Source organism: Tauraco erythrolophus, chromosome 1 (genome assembly GCF_009769465.1).
Source record: "Tauraco erythrolophus isolate bTauEry1 chromosome 1, bTauEry1.pri, whole genome shotgun sequence".
NCBI classification, from domain to species: Eukaryota; Metazoa; Chordata; class Aves; order Musophagiformes; family Musophagidae; genus Tauraco; species Tauraco erythrolophus.
The window spans coordinates 54,322,516-54,338,958 of record NC_141465.1 but is presented as its reverse complement, the minus strand read 5'-3'; the positions used below and the strand labels follow the sequence as shown (position 1 = coordinate 54,338,958).

The window sequence follows — 16,443 nt, the reverse complement described above, 5'->3', positions numbered from 1 at the left end:
TATCTATGGAAAATCTAGCAGGCAACACAGTATTAGACAGGAAGGATGACTGATGTGATCCAATATGGCAACTGTGAAGAATACGAACTTTCTTAATTTCCAATTATTTCAGTGTCCCATGTTCTAATACAACTGTTTTTTTGATATCTGAAAAATGAAACTTCATCTTTACAAATATAGAGTGATACATCAGAGGACTACAAAGTACTGTAAACATTGTTTGGATTTTAACTCTGTTTATTTGTTAGTTCTCAAGGCCCTTAGAGAACAAAGGGATTCCTGTCATCACAGCACATTTATACACTAATGCTTTTGTATAAACATAAACACTGAATCACAAAGCTCTTTCTTCTATTTCCCCAAACACAAATATCCAGAAACTTCAGTCAATCTATTTCTTAGCTAGTTCACCTTTAATCATCTAACCACTATGGTTCTCTCAGCCCCCTCCACCTTTTTATAGATGAATAGAATAAAAAAGTCAAATCATCCATAGGAATGCAAGCAACCAGTATCACATCTGCCCTCATTTCTAATATGCTCAGGATTATTTTATCTGTTTAGCACACCAATAATCTGACCAGTTCTTGTGAACTCTATTCAATTAAATGGTTTTACCTTATCTTTTGCTAGATGAAAGAAAAATTCTGTCTAGCAGATCAAGAAAGAAATTTTTATTCATTCTTTCTTTTTAGACAAAAATCAAAACATCCATTATCTCATCCTCTTATGGGTGGTACTTAAATCACGACAGATTGACAATATCAAGAATCACTATTCCTCTTAAATTTTACAGTTATCCCTATCCTGCTTTAGCTTTCTTGTGTAAATAGCAGTGGCTCAACATACTTTCCAGCAGAGATGTGAGTTTCCAGGCTAAGAAACCTGGAATGTTCCAGCTACTTCAGGCTAATGATCTCTCAAATGCACACTAATATGTTTGATAAAAGTCTCCCAGCATGAGTGCACAGAATGCTTACCATAAGAATGACAGTACTGTGGGCAGGGCAAATCGCTGACACCATTTCAGACTGAGTTAGATGCTGGAGGCACAAATTAAAACTGTGAGCTTTCGTTTCAGTGGGCTTTGACAGATGGAAGAGTGCATCAAATCTCTAATTGTTTAAACCATTAACTCATCTTTCCACCTGCATTATCTTTGGAAAGAGCTCAGCTGGAAGTGGAACAATTGCTCACAGATTGAATTCAGGAGTGTGTGTTATTCTAAAAAGAAACCAGAGCTGTCTTTTTGAAACAATCTGTTTATTTGGCTGCAGCATTTGTAAACTTATTTATCTTTATTGTCACATTTTCCTCTCAGTTCTGAAAACTCAAAAAAATAGCCTTTCAGCCTTTCTGCAGAATCAATCAATCAGGGACCACTGCCTTGGCTGCTGGGAACAAGAAAGTTGTATTGGAATTCACAGAGCATTATGATGATCCCCATTTATCTCCAGTCCTTGTAAATGCCACTGCACATGCAGCTCTAAATTATGCCTGCTGGTCTCTTGACTTTCAGTTGCTTACAAAAAGAAAAACTTGTGTAAGAAGCTGTAAAAAAAAAAAAAAAATTATCTGTACTTCACAAACTCTCTTGAAATGCCTTTCCCAGTCATTTTGCCCTCCCTTAGGGCTAAAATACATTTTTCACCAAACCAGCATCAATGTAGGGCACTTTGTCATTTCACGTTACTCTCACTAGCATTCGACTCTTACTGTTATTTTTACAGGGAAGCACCTGTTATGTGCTCAGCACTTCCAAGTACTTGAGAAAACAGCCTTGGCACTATGGAGCTCACACTGTAAAAGCAAACTGGCAAAATGGAGCAGGAACAGCAAATGCTATGCATTTACATACAGTTTAGCAAGACTCACCATTAATAAGATGACAGAAGGCAGTGAGATTTTAAGGATAGGGCAGGAGCTTTGTGAATGACAGTAGGCAGGAGTCATTTTGAGCTTAGAATGCATAAGTAGAATAGAAGAAAATATATAATCATAATCTATACAATTTATATATATCATATAATAATATATAATAATATAATTATATTAATATATAATAATATATCATATATCATAATCTATGATTAAGGGACTGAAGCATCTGCCATATTATGCAGAAGTTCAGAGAGCTGCGACTGTTCAGCCTGGAGAGAAGAAGACTCAGGGGGATCTTACACTTGTGTATAAATACCTGATGGGAAGCAACGAAGAAGAGGGAGCCAGGCTCTTCTCAGTCATGCCCATGGACCGGACAAGAGGCAATGGGCACAAATTTAAAAAACAGGAAATACAAAAGCTTTTTTACTGCGCGGGTGGTCAAACACTGCAACAGGTTGCCCAGAAAGGTTGCGGTCTTCATCTGTGGAGATACTCAAAACCTAACTGGATGTGGTTCTGGAGAGCCTGCTCTAGCTGACACTGCTTGAGTAGGGGGGTTGCACTAGAAAATCTCAACAAGTTCCTTCCAACTGAAACAATTTACTGATTCTTTAGTAGATTTGTAGGAAACAGGCAGATGGCCATACAGAATAGTAACTCTACTGGAAAGAAAGAGGCAAAATACCACATAAAGATTTCCAGAGGATAAGTAAAGGAAAGGCAAAGTTTTAAACAAGAATTATGTAAAGATTTGAAAGTTAAATCCAATAGTAAAGATTAAGTGAGTGGGGGAATTCCAAACACAACATAAACCAGTTTATTGCCATTGTACAAAAAGAGCAAACCCCTAGTGTTATTCTTGAAGTACTTGAGCCATCCTTGCAGACTATTTTATTGGACCAGACTCTGATAGTGTTTCACACATCAAGTAGTGCCTTAGTCCACACACAGCCATTAGTGAGAGGTTGTTCAACAAATGTCATGATTACTGTAATGCTTTAATTCAAGTGGATTACACAAAGGGGAAGTTACTGTGGGTTGATATGCATAAGAAAAAAAATACAGTTGTGAAAGTGAGTGGATGTTTTCTGCTTTTCTCCTGAAACCACTAAGTAAACCATATTTCTTTTAAAGAAGTAATATAATGAAATTGCCAGATAGCAACATATGTACATAGGATAAAAAGAATACTATTTTCTACCTCTATGAGCATTGGAAATTGCACGTAAAGATGTATGAGATCAGCTCCAGAAAACAACAATCTAATAACAACCGTATCTGGGCAAAATTCTTCTCTCAACACTGAATACACATCTCTCTACTCAGAATTTCTCATTAATGTCAATGAGAATTGCACTTGCAGAAAGATCCAGAATCCATACAGATTTCATTACATGACTTTTATTCATAAAATCTATCTTAGAGAAGAAAAAGGAAAAAGGTCTTCTGAGACCTATCACTTTAACAAATGATAAACAAATCTCTAACAAAAAGTGTCATGAATGTTTCTTAACAGTAAAACTAGACATTCTGGTTTAGACACTGTGTATATTCAACCAAAGGGATTTTAAACACTGACCTATCCTACCCTTCCCTCCCTAGCAGATGCCATTACATTCAAAATTAAAAAAGATTAAGTTTTTTTTCTACATGTTGTCATTTAGAGGAAATTTCTCCAGTATTAGTGAGGGTTACAAATGTGTATCAAAGCCAACTGGCTATCTGTGATGGAAACAAGCTGAATTCTTTAAACTGAAATAACAGACTAGAGTATTATATGTTAGATGAGATCAATACACTACAGACACTACTTCTTCACGTTTGTAACCTGTATCTCATAATGCTGTAAAATAATTACTTAGGTAACTCAGAGTATGAGACATCATAAAAACATGACTAATTGGTGGGCAAAAGGAGGAATAAGCCCAAAATAGATTTTATTTGCATACTTAAAAACGTAGCATGAATCCTAATGAGAGTGGCAGTGGTAGTGGGAATATTTACATTGTTCTGCTCCTGGGAGCACAGAGGGCTCAGAAACATATCTGAAACGCTTGTACACCAACACACACAGTATGAGAAACAGACAGGAAGAAATGGAAGCACTGGTTAGTTCCCAGAACTATGATATCATTGGTATTAGTGCGACTTGGTGGAATGAATCCCGCTATTGGAGTACTGGGATAGAGGGGTACAGGCTACTCAGGAGGGACAGGCAGGGCAGGCAAGGTGGAGGTGTTGCACTACACATAAGGGTGAGGTTGGATTGTACAGCCCTTACAGTTAGCGATGATGTGGTTGAGAGCCTCAGTGAGGGTTTGAGGGGTCGAAAAAAAAGGACTTGTTGTAGTGTGTGTCTACTTCCAATCACACAGCCAGGAGGTAAGCACTGAGTTATTCTACCAGGCAATTAGGAGAAATCTCTGTACTAGTTATCCTTGAACTTATGGGAGACTTCAACTTCCCAGACATCAACTGGGAACATCATACTGCTGTGATGAGCATTCTTGAAGTTTGTGGGAGATACTTCTTGTCACAAGTATTCAGGGAGCCAACTAGGAAAGATTCCTTCCTAGACTTGCTGTTTGTGATTAGAGAAGGACTCGTGGGGATTGTGATGGTAGGTGGCTGTCTTGGCCACAGTGGTCATGAAACGGTTGAGTCTAAAATTTTCAGTGTAATGAGGAAAAAAGCTCAGTAGAGTTTCTACCCCAGACTTCAGGAGAGCAAGCTTGAAGCTACTCAGGGCGTTATTCAGCAGAGTACTCTGGGAATCTCCTTTTGAGGGCTTTGGAGTCCATGAGCGTAGAGGAATGCACAGGAGCAGGCAATTCCACTGTGTCATAAGTCAAGCAAGCAGGGCAGAAAAACAGCTTGGTTGAACAGGGAACTCCTTGTCGAGCTCAAGAGGAAAAATAAATTGCATGATCTGTGGAAGCAATGTCAGGCTTCGCAGGAAGATTACAGAGCTGTGGTTTGTATATGCAGGGGAAGACACAAAAAGCCAAAACTCAATTAGACTTGAAACTGGCCAGTGTTGTGTCAGATAACAAGAAGGGCTTTTTAAAGTGCATTAATAGCCAGAGGAGATCTAAAGAAAACATTGGATTGATACTTGGAAAAGATGGTCACCTGACAAATAGGGATGAAGAAAAAGTGGAGGCATTCAATGCATATTTTGCCTCAGTCTTTAATAATACTGATAGGCCTGGGGCTGCGCAGTCTCCTGAGTCGGAGGATCACGAGTGTGGAAACAGTGACTTTCCATTTGTGGACACTGAAATTGAAAGGGACCAGCTGTATCAGCTGAATTTTCACAAGTCCAGGAGGCCTGATGGGACTCATCCCAGAGTACTGAGGTTGCTAGCGGATGTTGTGGCAGGACTCTTTTCAATCATCTACCAAGGGTCTTGGGAGTCTGGGGAGATCCCTGCTGACTGAAGCTAGTCAATGTTATGTCAGTTTACAAGAAGGGTATGAAGGAAGACCCATGGTACTACAGACCTGTTAGCCTAACCTCAGTTTCTGGAAAAATTATGGAGCAAATTATACTGGGTTCTATTGAAAGATGTTTAAAGATCAATGCAATCATCAGGCACAGTCAACATGGGTTCACAAAAAGAAAGTCATGTTTAACTAATTTAATATCCTTCTATGACAAGATCACCCACCTAGTGGATGAAGGGAAGGTGGCGGAGGCAGGATTTTTAATTTTCTGGATTTTAATAAGGCTTTTGATACTGTCCCTCACAGCATCCTTCTGGACAAGTTGTCCAAATATGAGATGAGCAGGTTCATGGTGTGCAGGGCGAAGGGCAGAGCTCAAAGGGTGCTGTTGACTCTCTTGAGGGACAAAAGGTCTTGCACAGGAATCTGGATAGATTGGAGCATTAAGCAATGGAGAGGAGTGGCTGGAGAGCAGCACTGCAGAAAGGGATCTGGGGTGCTGGTCAGCAGCAGGCTCAATAGGAGCCAGCAGTGTGTCCTGGCAGCCAAGGAGGCAAACTGCCTGGGGTGCATCAAACACAGCACAACCAGCCAGACAAGAGAGGTGATTATCCCACTGTATTCAGAGTTGATGCAGCCTCACCTCAAGCACTGTGTGCAGTTCTGGGTCCCACAATTGATGAAGGATGTGAAGGTCCTTGAATATGTCCATAGGAGGGCAACAAAGGTGGTGAAAGGACTGGCAGACATGTCCTGTGAGGAGCGGCTGAGGACTTTGAGCTTGTCCAGTTTGGAGAGAAGGAGGTTGAGGGGTGAGGGGGAGTGGAGAGGGAGGTGCTGAGCTCTTCTCCCTGGGATCCAGTGATACAACACATGGGAATGGCTCAAAGCTGCACCAAGGGAGGTTCAGAGCAGACATTGGGAAGCATTTCCTTAAGGAGATAGTGGTCAAACACTGAGACAGGATTCTTAGAGAGGTGGTCAATGCCCTAAGCCTGTCAGTGTTGAAGAGATATTTGGACAAGGCCCTTAATAACATGCTTTAACTTCTGGTCAGCCCTGAATTGGTCAGGCGGTTGGACTAGAAGATCATTGTAGGCCCCTTCCAACTAAAATAGTCTGTTCTATTCTACTCCATTTCTCCAATTTTCAAAGAAAAACACATCAAGTTTTCATGACATAGCTTCATGCTTAATGGATTAAATATTAAAAGAATCAATTTTAGGACAAAGTAGTTACTAGGTTAATATTAACTGTGTTTATCAATATATAAACTACATATAGATGTTGTCACATAGAAATACATTAGTTTGTCTCTACAATTATTCTCAAGCATTATTTGAGAATCTGGGAAAATCCTTTGGAAAATATGACATCTGAGATATTTAGCAGAAACACACTCATATAAACCTCCTTCACTGAGGTGCTGAGAAGCAGTGAAAAGTATTTGCATTTTTTGAAAGGTCAACTCCATCCCCTGCATTGCTTTTAAAGCTTCAGTTAGATAACACAATTGTTTGACTTTGCATCGCAAAACACAGAAAATCAAAGCTTGCCTGAAACAAAAGAACATTCTACTAATGTTCAGTTCTGTTAACAATTTGACCAAGTTTATTTATTTTTCAAAATAAGGCAAAGCTGCTTTCTTAAGGAAAAATGCATTACCTTCCTAAGAAAGAATAAAAACATAAGGTAACATGACTGTAAAGTATATGGTAAGTAATTTTAAACTTAAACTGTTGTTTCATTTTGTATTATGAAATAATATTGATTTGTAGCATTGTTACATTGATTTCGAGAGCCTAATACAATCACAAGGTAAATCTTGAATTCGTAATATCTCATATCTATCTTAAGCGGATTCTACAAACATGGGAGTGACTCAGAGAGATGTTCCTGTAATCTTTGCCTTGCTTTAAAAGCTGGACAACTTTTGTTATATGATTCCTTCTTTGGAGGGCAGACACAAACCACTGGAAAACCTTTCAGATAGATCCCATGGCAGAATTAAATTATGAATTTAATCTTCATAAATTAACAGAAAACAAAATTACATCAGGATCACTGTGGTACTGGGAAAGACCTCCACACTTTCTTTAAAAGGCACTTCAGTTACAATGAGCCACATTCTCTGCACCTCTGTTTGGGCTTTTTTAAGAATGATGAGATTTCATTGCAGATGTGCAACACTTAGCAGCACGGCTCAGCTAATAGGAATTGTTCTACTCTCTTCTTATACTAATGTTGATATACTTTGGTTTTAACACTTACAAAAGCAATCAACTTTGACTGTTCCATTGCAGGAAAATAAACCAATAACAAATCGGTTCATTTGCAATCCCATTCCTTTCAACAGAAACTAGATCAGTAAACCAGTAATCTCTCTCTAATTGTAGAGAAGAAATTGTCACATGTTAAAACCAATGGTTAGCACCAGTATTTACAGAGATGACATCATTAAAACAATACAGAACAATGCTACTTGGATTTAATCCCACTTACAGTACAACCTTTACAGACTAAAGAATAAATATTGAATGTAAAAAGCCTAAATTATTGTATAAATACACTCTCAAGGAGACTACGACAAAAATACTACCTTCACCATTTTCAGGTAAATTTCCAATGGATGCATCTTCCATGACATTTACAAATAGTCAGCACTAAAGTACGTAATTCTACTTTGAACCACCAAAGCTCCCAAATCATTGTTGATTCTATCCAGCCACCATAGAAAGACTCTTCCACAGGAGAATCAGTTGACAATTAGCTCACCTATCCTCTCGGCTTTCAGGAGATTTTTATCAAGAATTTTTTCCAAGAAATTCAGTGTCAGGCTAAAAATTAAATACCCAAACTTAAGGAAACGTTGAATGTTGGCATACCTCAGTGCTGTTGGAGAAAAACTTTAATGTGATTGACAGTTATATTCTTTTATGAACAAAATACTGAAAGAACACAAATGATACACCAGATTTTAGCCAGTGTAAAGTCTGTTGATAACCACAGAATTATATTGGTTTAACTAAGCTTAATACTTATCCTCAAACATAATTCCTTTGTCCTGAAAGAGTAAATCACTCAGCTTTAAGTTTGGATATTTTATTATAGGTCTAGATTTCCAGATAAAATATAAACAGATGCTTCTGAAAACAGGCTAAGACGAAAAGAGATTGAAAGCAACTAGGTAACTTAAATGAGAGGGAAAAAAAAAAAAAAAGACATACCTTTGAACACTGTTTATGATTCTGGCACCAAGCAAGTGACCCATTGTTCTGAAAGACAATGAAAAAGTACATGAATATTAATATTTCTTTCAGACTAGACATGATCACCCCAACAGGTTTAAATAGAATTCACCTTCCAGTTCTGCTTAGAAAATGGTTTCGTCACAACATTAGTACCAATCCTGACTCTTACTCCCTTGTGTTAAGTAAAAGCATAAAGCGACCAGAGAAAAGTTAAGAAAGCATTTCATCAAGCAAGGTTAGTGAAAAACCAACTGCAGCCACCTTTTAATCCACCTTTGTAAACACTTACTGTCTAGACTTGCTAGGAAGCAAACAAAAGTAACACTTGTATTTAAGAAATTGATATGGATTGGTAGTGATTCATGAATGGAAAGCCTGTTAGTCACATTTCTATATTCCACAATACTTAGAATAAATTATCAAGGAGAGATAATGAATGGCCTGGAAGTAAATGGAAAATTCAATTAACTTGGACATGATCTCACCAAAAGTAAATCATACCAGTTTTATTTTACATTTTTGATAACAAAGTGCATTTCCCAGATCAGGAAACACTGTAGCTCTCATTTGTCTTGACTGTAGTAAAAGAAGCAATACAGTAATAAATGCAAAATAATAATTTAAGCTAAATGAAAAGAGAACATGATATCCAAAAGATAAATACGAAACTGGCATAGGGACAAACAGCAACCTGCTGTTCAACTACAGGAGCTTCTGAAGGGTCAACTTTGGAAACAATATTTCCCTGTAAAAAACCACAGCTCAGGAACCAGAGGTCTATTTTTGTGGGGTTAACAGATACACAAAACATTGATTCACTTTCTGTATAGTGGAAGACCGAAACAGCATCAGAAAGATCTGAGTGACTCTGTGGACTGAAGGCAAGAAACAGGGTAAAACTTTCCAACACAGAGTGCACATTCATGCACTTAGGAACTTATACGTATATATTTCTTCCATAATTTATAAGCTCATACTCTGGAAACAGAACAGAAGATGTTGGTAGATTTGTTGTTCACAATCTGACTACAATGGTGAATCTATGAGAGAGTAATAGGACATCCTTTCAAAGGAATTAGGCAAGTATTTTCCTTCATCTTTGGCATTGACTATAGATCTGAAAACAATCTCCATGGAAGAATAATTCAGGTAGGCCAGAATGCAAAGGAATAGCAAGAGTACACTTTTTTTTTTTTAATAAGGAGAAATGCAAATAATTGAGTAATTCACATACAGAACTTTTTATGTATAAAATCACACAGACAAAGCCAAAATTATAACCTGGATGTACAACAACTGCAATTCAGAAGCAGAAATAGACATATTAGCATGCACTGGAATGAAGCCAACTAGACCAGTTTCTCAAAAGAGTAGTACTCTGTTCTGGTCTCAGTAAAGCTTATAAGCTTGAATATAGTGGCTTGCTACCACAGCTATGAAGCCTACACTTTGAAGTTGGATTTCTCTTAGAAAATGTTTGAGGAGATCGTGTTTGTGTGTGTCTTCATACAGGTATGTGGTCACATCTTCACGCAAACTTCCAAGACGTGGCCAACAGGTCAATGGAAGGGATCGTCCCCCTCTACTCTGCTCTTGCGAGACCATACCTGAGTACTGCACCCTGCTCTGGAGTCCCCAGCAAAAGAAAGACATGGAGTGGGTCAAGAGGAGGGCCGTGAAAACGGTCAGAGGGATGGAACATCTCTCCTATGAAGAAAGGCTGAGAAAGTTGGGGTTGTCCAACCTGGAGAAGAGAAGGCTCCAGGGACATCTTATTGCAGCACTTCTATATATAAAGGGGTCTTACAAGAAAGACTGAGAAAGACCCTTTACCAAGGCCTGCAGTGACAGGACAAGGGGTAGTTGTTCTAAACTGAAAGAGGGCAGATACAGATTGGACATAAGGAAGAGATTCTTCACAATAAGGCTGGTGAGACATTGGAACAGGTTGCCCAGAAAAGTGGTGGATGCCCCATCATTGGAAGTGTTCAAAGTCAGGTTGGACAAGGGCTTTGCGCAACCTCATCTCATGAAAGTTGTCTCTTCTCAGGGCAGGGGGATTGGACCAGATGACCTTTAAAGGTCCCTTCTCACTCAAACCATTCTGTGATTCTATGACTACAAAAATTGTTCAAGTCACACACTCACAGAATGATGGAGATCATGTGGTCCAAGCCCGTGCTCAAGCAGGGACACCTATAGCCAATTGCCCAGGACCAAGTCCAGACAGCTTTTGAGTATCTACAAGGTGGGAGACTCCACAGCCTCTCTGGGCAATCTATGCAAGTGTTCAGTCACCCACAAAGTTAAAAAAAAAGTGTTTTCATGACGCTCAAGAGGGAACCTCCTGAGTTTCAGTTTGTACCCATTGTCTCTGGCGTAGTCACTGGGCTCCATCTTCTTTGTACCCTCCTTTCAGGTATTTATATACATTAATGAGATCCTCACTCAGTCACCTTTTCTGTAGGCTAAACGGTCTCAGCTCTCTCAGCCTTTGTTCATAGAACAGATGTTCCAGTTCCTTCATCATATTCATGGCCTTTCACTGGACTCTCTCCAGTATGTTTTTGTCTCTTGTACTGAGGAGCCCCAGAACTGGACACAGTACTCCAGTTGTGGCATCACCAGTGCTGAACAGAGGGGAAGGATGACCTCCTTCAACCTGCTGACAATATTTTGCCCAATGCAGACCAGGATACCATTAGCCTTCTTTGCTGCAAGAGAACATTGCTGAACCATGTTCAACTCAGTGTCCATCAGGACCTTTCCTGTCAAGTTGCTTTACAGATGGGTGGCCCTCAGCATATATTTTTGTGCATGGGGCTGTTCCTCCTAGGGGCAGACTGTGCACTTTTCTTTGTTGAACTTCATGAGGTTCCTGTGAGCCCATTTTTTCAGCCTTCAAGGTCCCTCTGGATGGCAACATGACCAACTGGCATAACAGTCACTCCTCCTAGTTCTGTGTCTTCAGCAAACCTGTTGAGCGTACACTCTGCCCCATCAATCAGGTCATTAATGATGATGTAAAACAGGACTGGACCCAGTATTGACCTCTGGGGTACATCACTAGTCACGGGCCTCCAACAAGACTTTGCACTGCTGATCATAACCCCCTGGGCCTGGCCATTCAATCAGTTTTTAACCCAGCTCACTATCTGCTCATCCAGCCCATAGATCAACAGTTTGTCTGTAAGGATATTACAGGATAGAGTGCCAAATGCCTTACTGCAGTCTGGGTAGACAACGTCCACAGCTCTCCCCGTGTCTATCAGGCCAGTCACTTCATCATAGCAGCTTATTGAGTTGGTCAAGCAAGACTTCCCCTTGGTGCAGCCATTTTCTTGTCCTTAATGTGCCTTGAAATGTATTTCTGGATTAGCTGCTCCATCAGCTTCCCAGGAATAGAGGTGAGGCTAACCGGCCTGTAGTTCCCTGAGTCCTCTTTCTTTCCCTTCCTGAAGATAGGAGTGACGTTTGCTTTCCACCAGTTTTTAGGCACTTCTCCCAATGGCCATGATTGATCAAAGATTAAAGAACAGCCTCACAATGACATATGCCAGCTCCCTCGGTACTCCCAGGTGCATCCCATTAGGGCCCATGGACTTATGCATGTCCAGTTTGCTTACGCATTCACTGACCTGATCCTCTTCCAACAAGGCTACATCTTCCTTGCTCCAACCCTTCCCCCTGGACTCTGGGACCTGGCACTCCTGAAGGCTGGACATGCTAATAAAGTCTGAGGCAAAGGCAGCCATCAGTACCTCAGCCTTTTCCATGTCCCGTTTAACCAGGTCTCCTGTCTCGTTGAGCAATGGGCCCACATTTTCCCTAGCCTTCCTTCCATCTCCCACGTACTTACAGAAGCCCTTCTTGTTGTCCTTGATGTCCCTGGCCAGATTCAATTCCATTTTGGCTTTAGCTTTCCTAGCTTTATCCCTGCATGCTCAGATAATGCTTCTGTATTCTTCTCAGTTTACGAGTCCTTGCTTCCACCCTCTGTACGCTTCCTTTTTGTGTTTGAGTATTGCTAGGAGCATCTTGTTCATCCATGCAGGCCTCCTGGCATTTTTACCTGACTTCCTATTCATTGGGATGCACCACTCCTGAGCTTGGAGGAAATGATCTCTGAACATTAACCAGCTTTCTCGGGCCCCCCTTCCCCCAAGGCCTTATCCCCCCGCAAGGGACTCTTTCAACTAGATCTTTGAAGAGGACCAAATCTTCTCTCCTGAAATTGTTCCAAAAATCCTTCCAAATGGCACAGGAGCTTGGCCCCAGTAGAAAAGAAAAAAAAAAAAAAACAACAAAAAACCAGAATCTCTTTTTTTCAAGATGCTGTACACCAAAAGGACGAGAAAGCACCACAAATAAAGGGACAGAAACAGTATGTATTTTGACTCATCTTCCCATCAGATAGTCTGTGGAAACTAAAGCCTTCATACAGCAAAGAACATAAATCTGCTTTTTACCTAAACACAAGTTATTCTAATATCAACAGCTAAGCGCACTCTTCTATGCACTGATGGACCAACTGAATTAAAAATCCCACAGATCTACTCCAAGATCAGTAGGAGAAATAAATATTTGGTTAGATCAGTCATCTGAGGGCGTATCCTTTCTGCACTTAGAGATGAGCACAGCTCAAAATACCAATGCTGAGTTTCTTTCAAGTACAATTCAGGATCACCTTCTAAATTTTTCTTAAAGCTTCTTTTAGCAGGAAAGACAAAAGATTGAGGATAAGGTAACTAGTCTACAAACTTGGGCATTTCAGCCACGCAAGATAAATCACTATCTTCTTCATTTTGAGCATTAAGTATATTTTGAATCTGATACAACGCAAAAACAAGTCAGTAACACAGATTTGGATCAGACACATTGGGAAGTTCAGTAACCGAAACTAAAGCATTGAACTCGCATGTTACTCTTGTACCTTAAGAACCAAACTAATGCAAATTATCCTTATGCTTTCACCTCAACTTTTAATCTGAATTTCAGAAACTTCTATATCTGTCATTTTTTTCATATGAGCTCTGAGAATGTTAAAAATTTCTATTCCTGTATTACCTAAGGAGCTCTAAGAATGATAAATGTAAAGACATAACCACTCCTTTCCACTTATAAGCTTATTTAGGAGCAATTTAAAAATTTTAGTTCATGCAATTTAATTTCAATATTTTATAAACATTTCTTTTGTCTTATCTTCCCAGCAGGTTACAATGCAATCATTATTTGATTTTATAATACCATTTTTATCTGCCATTACTGTAGAATTTAGCTAAAACTGAGATTTGCTAGCGTAAAAATAGCTAACTATGAGCAACATGTCAGGTCCAACCCCTTCAAAAGGAGAGACAGAAATAGAAGAAATAAAACTTTAGAACAGCTATAAATAACATATGCTAGTGGGAATACTTGAGTATTACCCTCAATGCTGTATAAGGATTTATTATTTCCATTTACAGATCTAGCCAGCAGTAATGTTAAAACAATATTTTATGTGCTGCTTCCAATTTATCCCCCCTTTCTTCTTCATATAAAATGTGACAAAGGTAGCTGATTGCAATAACAGATTAGTAGCAGCTCACCACTTTATTTCAGTTATACTGCTGCTTTCCACTGAACTAGAAAAAGTAGTCCTGCTTTTGAATTATATGTTACTTGAGATAAGAATGCCATAAATGTCCAGATGTGTGGCTCTCCTACTTCATCATTTCAATGTCTACAAATATCTTCATTTTTCCACTGAAGACTATTAACACTTGAATTAAAAAGTTTAGCAAAACATAAAGAGTATTGTTTAGCTATTTCAACTTTATACAAACTAACATAATGTGAAAGATCTTTCATTGTATAAGGTGAAGGAGAAAATTCTACAGGCTTCCTTTGAACAACGGGGTATCAGAGGAAGCAGGAATGCTAAATGAATGCTCTCCTTCACTCTGCATCTTAGCAAATGGTTAACCTAAGTTACACAATAATTCAGCTGTGATTTTTTTTTCTGCTTTTAATCTAGTGTACCTGGCTGAAACTGTACTTTCAAACTATCAGAAATTTATGTTTTATCTGTAGCATTTTACATGTTCCCAAATTACATCTTCAGTTCCCTCAGGTCTGTTTTTCTTCAAACCCAATCCTGATCTGGCTTATGCCAATGAGAGTTTTGACTTTGTCTTTAGTGGTGGCTTAACTCTGCTGTGCAGAAATGGCCTCACGGAAGAGTTAAATACCACTGTTTCTGCCCATCCAGAAACCCTCCACCAGTGTACCTTCAGGGCAACCTTAAAGTATCTTAATCTGTATACTGAAGAGAAGAAACTGTGCCCAGTGGAGCAAACTCCAAATATGCTATCTTCCCAGCACTGATACATCATATGAAAGATGTCAGGCAGACGAGACTAAAACAGTTTCCAACATCACATAGTAGATGGAGACAACAGGAAATCAGGTCACCGCCTGAGCCCCACACACTTGCAATCTGCCAGAAAGGAAACTGTAGACAAAGAATCAGACTTTCAGAGACAAGGACTGTTTGACATGCATAAGGTAAGAGATTACAAAAGCAAAAACAGGTGAGGAAAAAAAAAAAAAGGAAAATAAAAAAAAAACCAGACAAATATTACAAGATTTATCATTCTTTTTTTTTCATGAAAATACAAGCCACAAGTATTTTCAATGAAACTGATAAACTGGCATCTCTAATCAGTCTTACCAGGCTTCATTTCAGCAAGAATATGTGCATGCTTGCTTTCATCTGGTAAACCACAAATTAAGTCCTTGGGCTTAAACAGTTAAGATAGAAATATCTGTGTTCTGTGCCCTCTTATGCCTTGAAAAAAGAAAAGTTGTGTAGCACCTCTTGTAAGAAAAAAATACATGTAGAGAGGTAATGAAGAATCAATCTTCATCTAGCTACAGTGCGCCCCAGTGAAAAAAGTTAGTAACCTTCATAAGCAAGTAAAAACTGACCTTTCATTGGAGCAATGGCAAAAAAAAAAAGGATTTTCTTCATTTGCATCTCTGTCCATAATTATGTTAGGAGATACAACTGATGATCTGCTTGAGGATATGGTTTAATGGGGATTAGGGATGGTTGGACTCGATGATCTCTAAGGTCTTTTCCAACCTAGAAATCTATGAATCTATGAAACTCTTCTTTTGAAATGCCAGAGATCAACCGTGAAAAATGAACTAGCCATTTAATCTGCTATGACAATATCTGAATACCTATTATCAGTTTTAAAAGTCTTTTCTTCCCTGTCCAATCTTCAACTCACTTTTGAGAGAAATCACTATCTCAGAAGTGGTCTCTCCTGATGACTTCACTGATTCTTTCAAAATGACCAAAAAAGCATAGAAATAAGCCCTTCAAATAACAGTACCCACTGACATGAAACAGAGCATTTGAGTAGACAAATCAATAGCTGCTGCAATGATGAATTTAAAGAGAGAGGTTCCCAACATTTTCCTTAACCTTTCAAAAATCTCAACAGCATGAAATTTATGTAATGGTAAAATATAATTTATACTGTGCCTGACATATATTTTCTGATCGCATACTCACTAAGACACAAATTCATATAGTGACTTATCTATGGCAGTGCTGTGTGTCCCCAGGTCCAACTCTAAAGCATGGAATTAAGGTGCAGAATGGAATGAACAAACTCAAACTAGGCTTCACAGTTCCCAAATACGAAAGCATGCACCTAGGAATGAATTTCAGAAAAGCCTGTACAACTCAGCAGATAGGAAATGCCAAAGAAAAGTTTATTTCTCAAAGCCTTTCACTTGAGATGAAACATGAAGCTGTAGCAGATGTGTAGATGGGGAAACTACAGTCCCACCTCTCCTGAGCTCTGGT

General features: G+C 39.1%; 1 protein-coding gene across 3 annotated transcripts in view; it reads right to left on the bottom strand.

Annotated features, from left to right (window-relative positions):
• Positions 1–16,443, bottom strand: part of ANOS1 (anosmin 1) — a 146,018-nt gene that overhangs the window by 106,776 nt on the left and 22,799 nt on the right. For all 3 annotated transcript variants that reach the window (XM_086609504.1, XM_086609510.1, XM_086609516.1), the window contains exon 2: positions 8,559–8,606. In XM_086609504.1, coding sequence (XP_086465630.1) covers positions 8,559–8,606 — 48 coding nt within the window. The remainder of the gene's footprint in view (positions 1–8,558; positions 8,607–16,443) is intronic.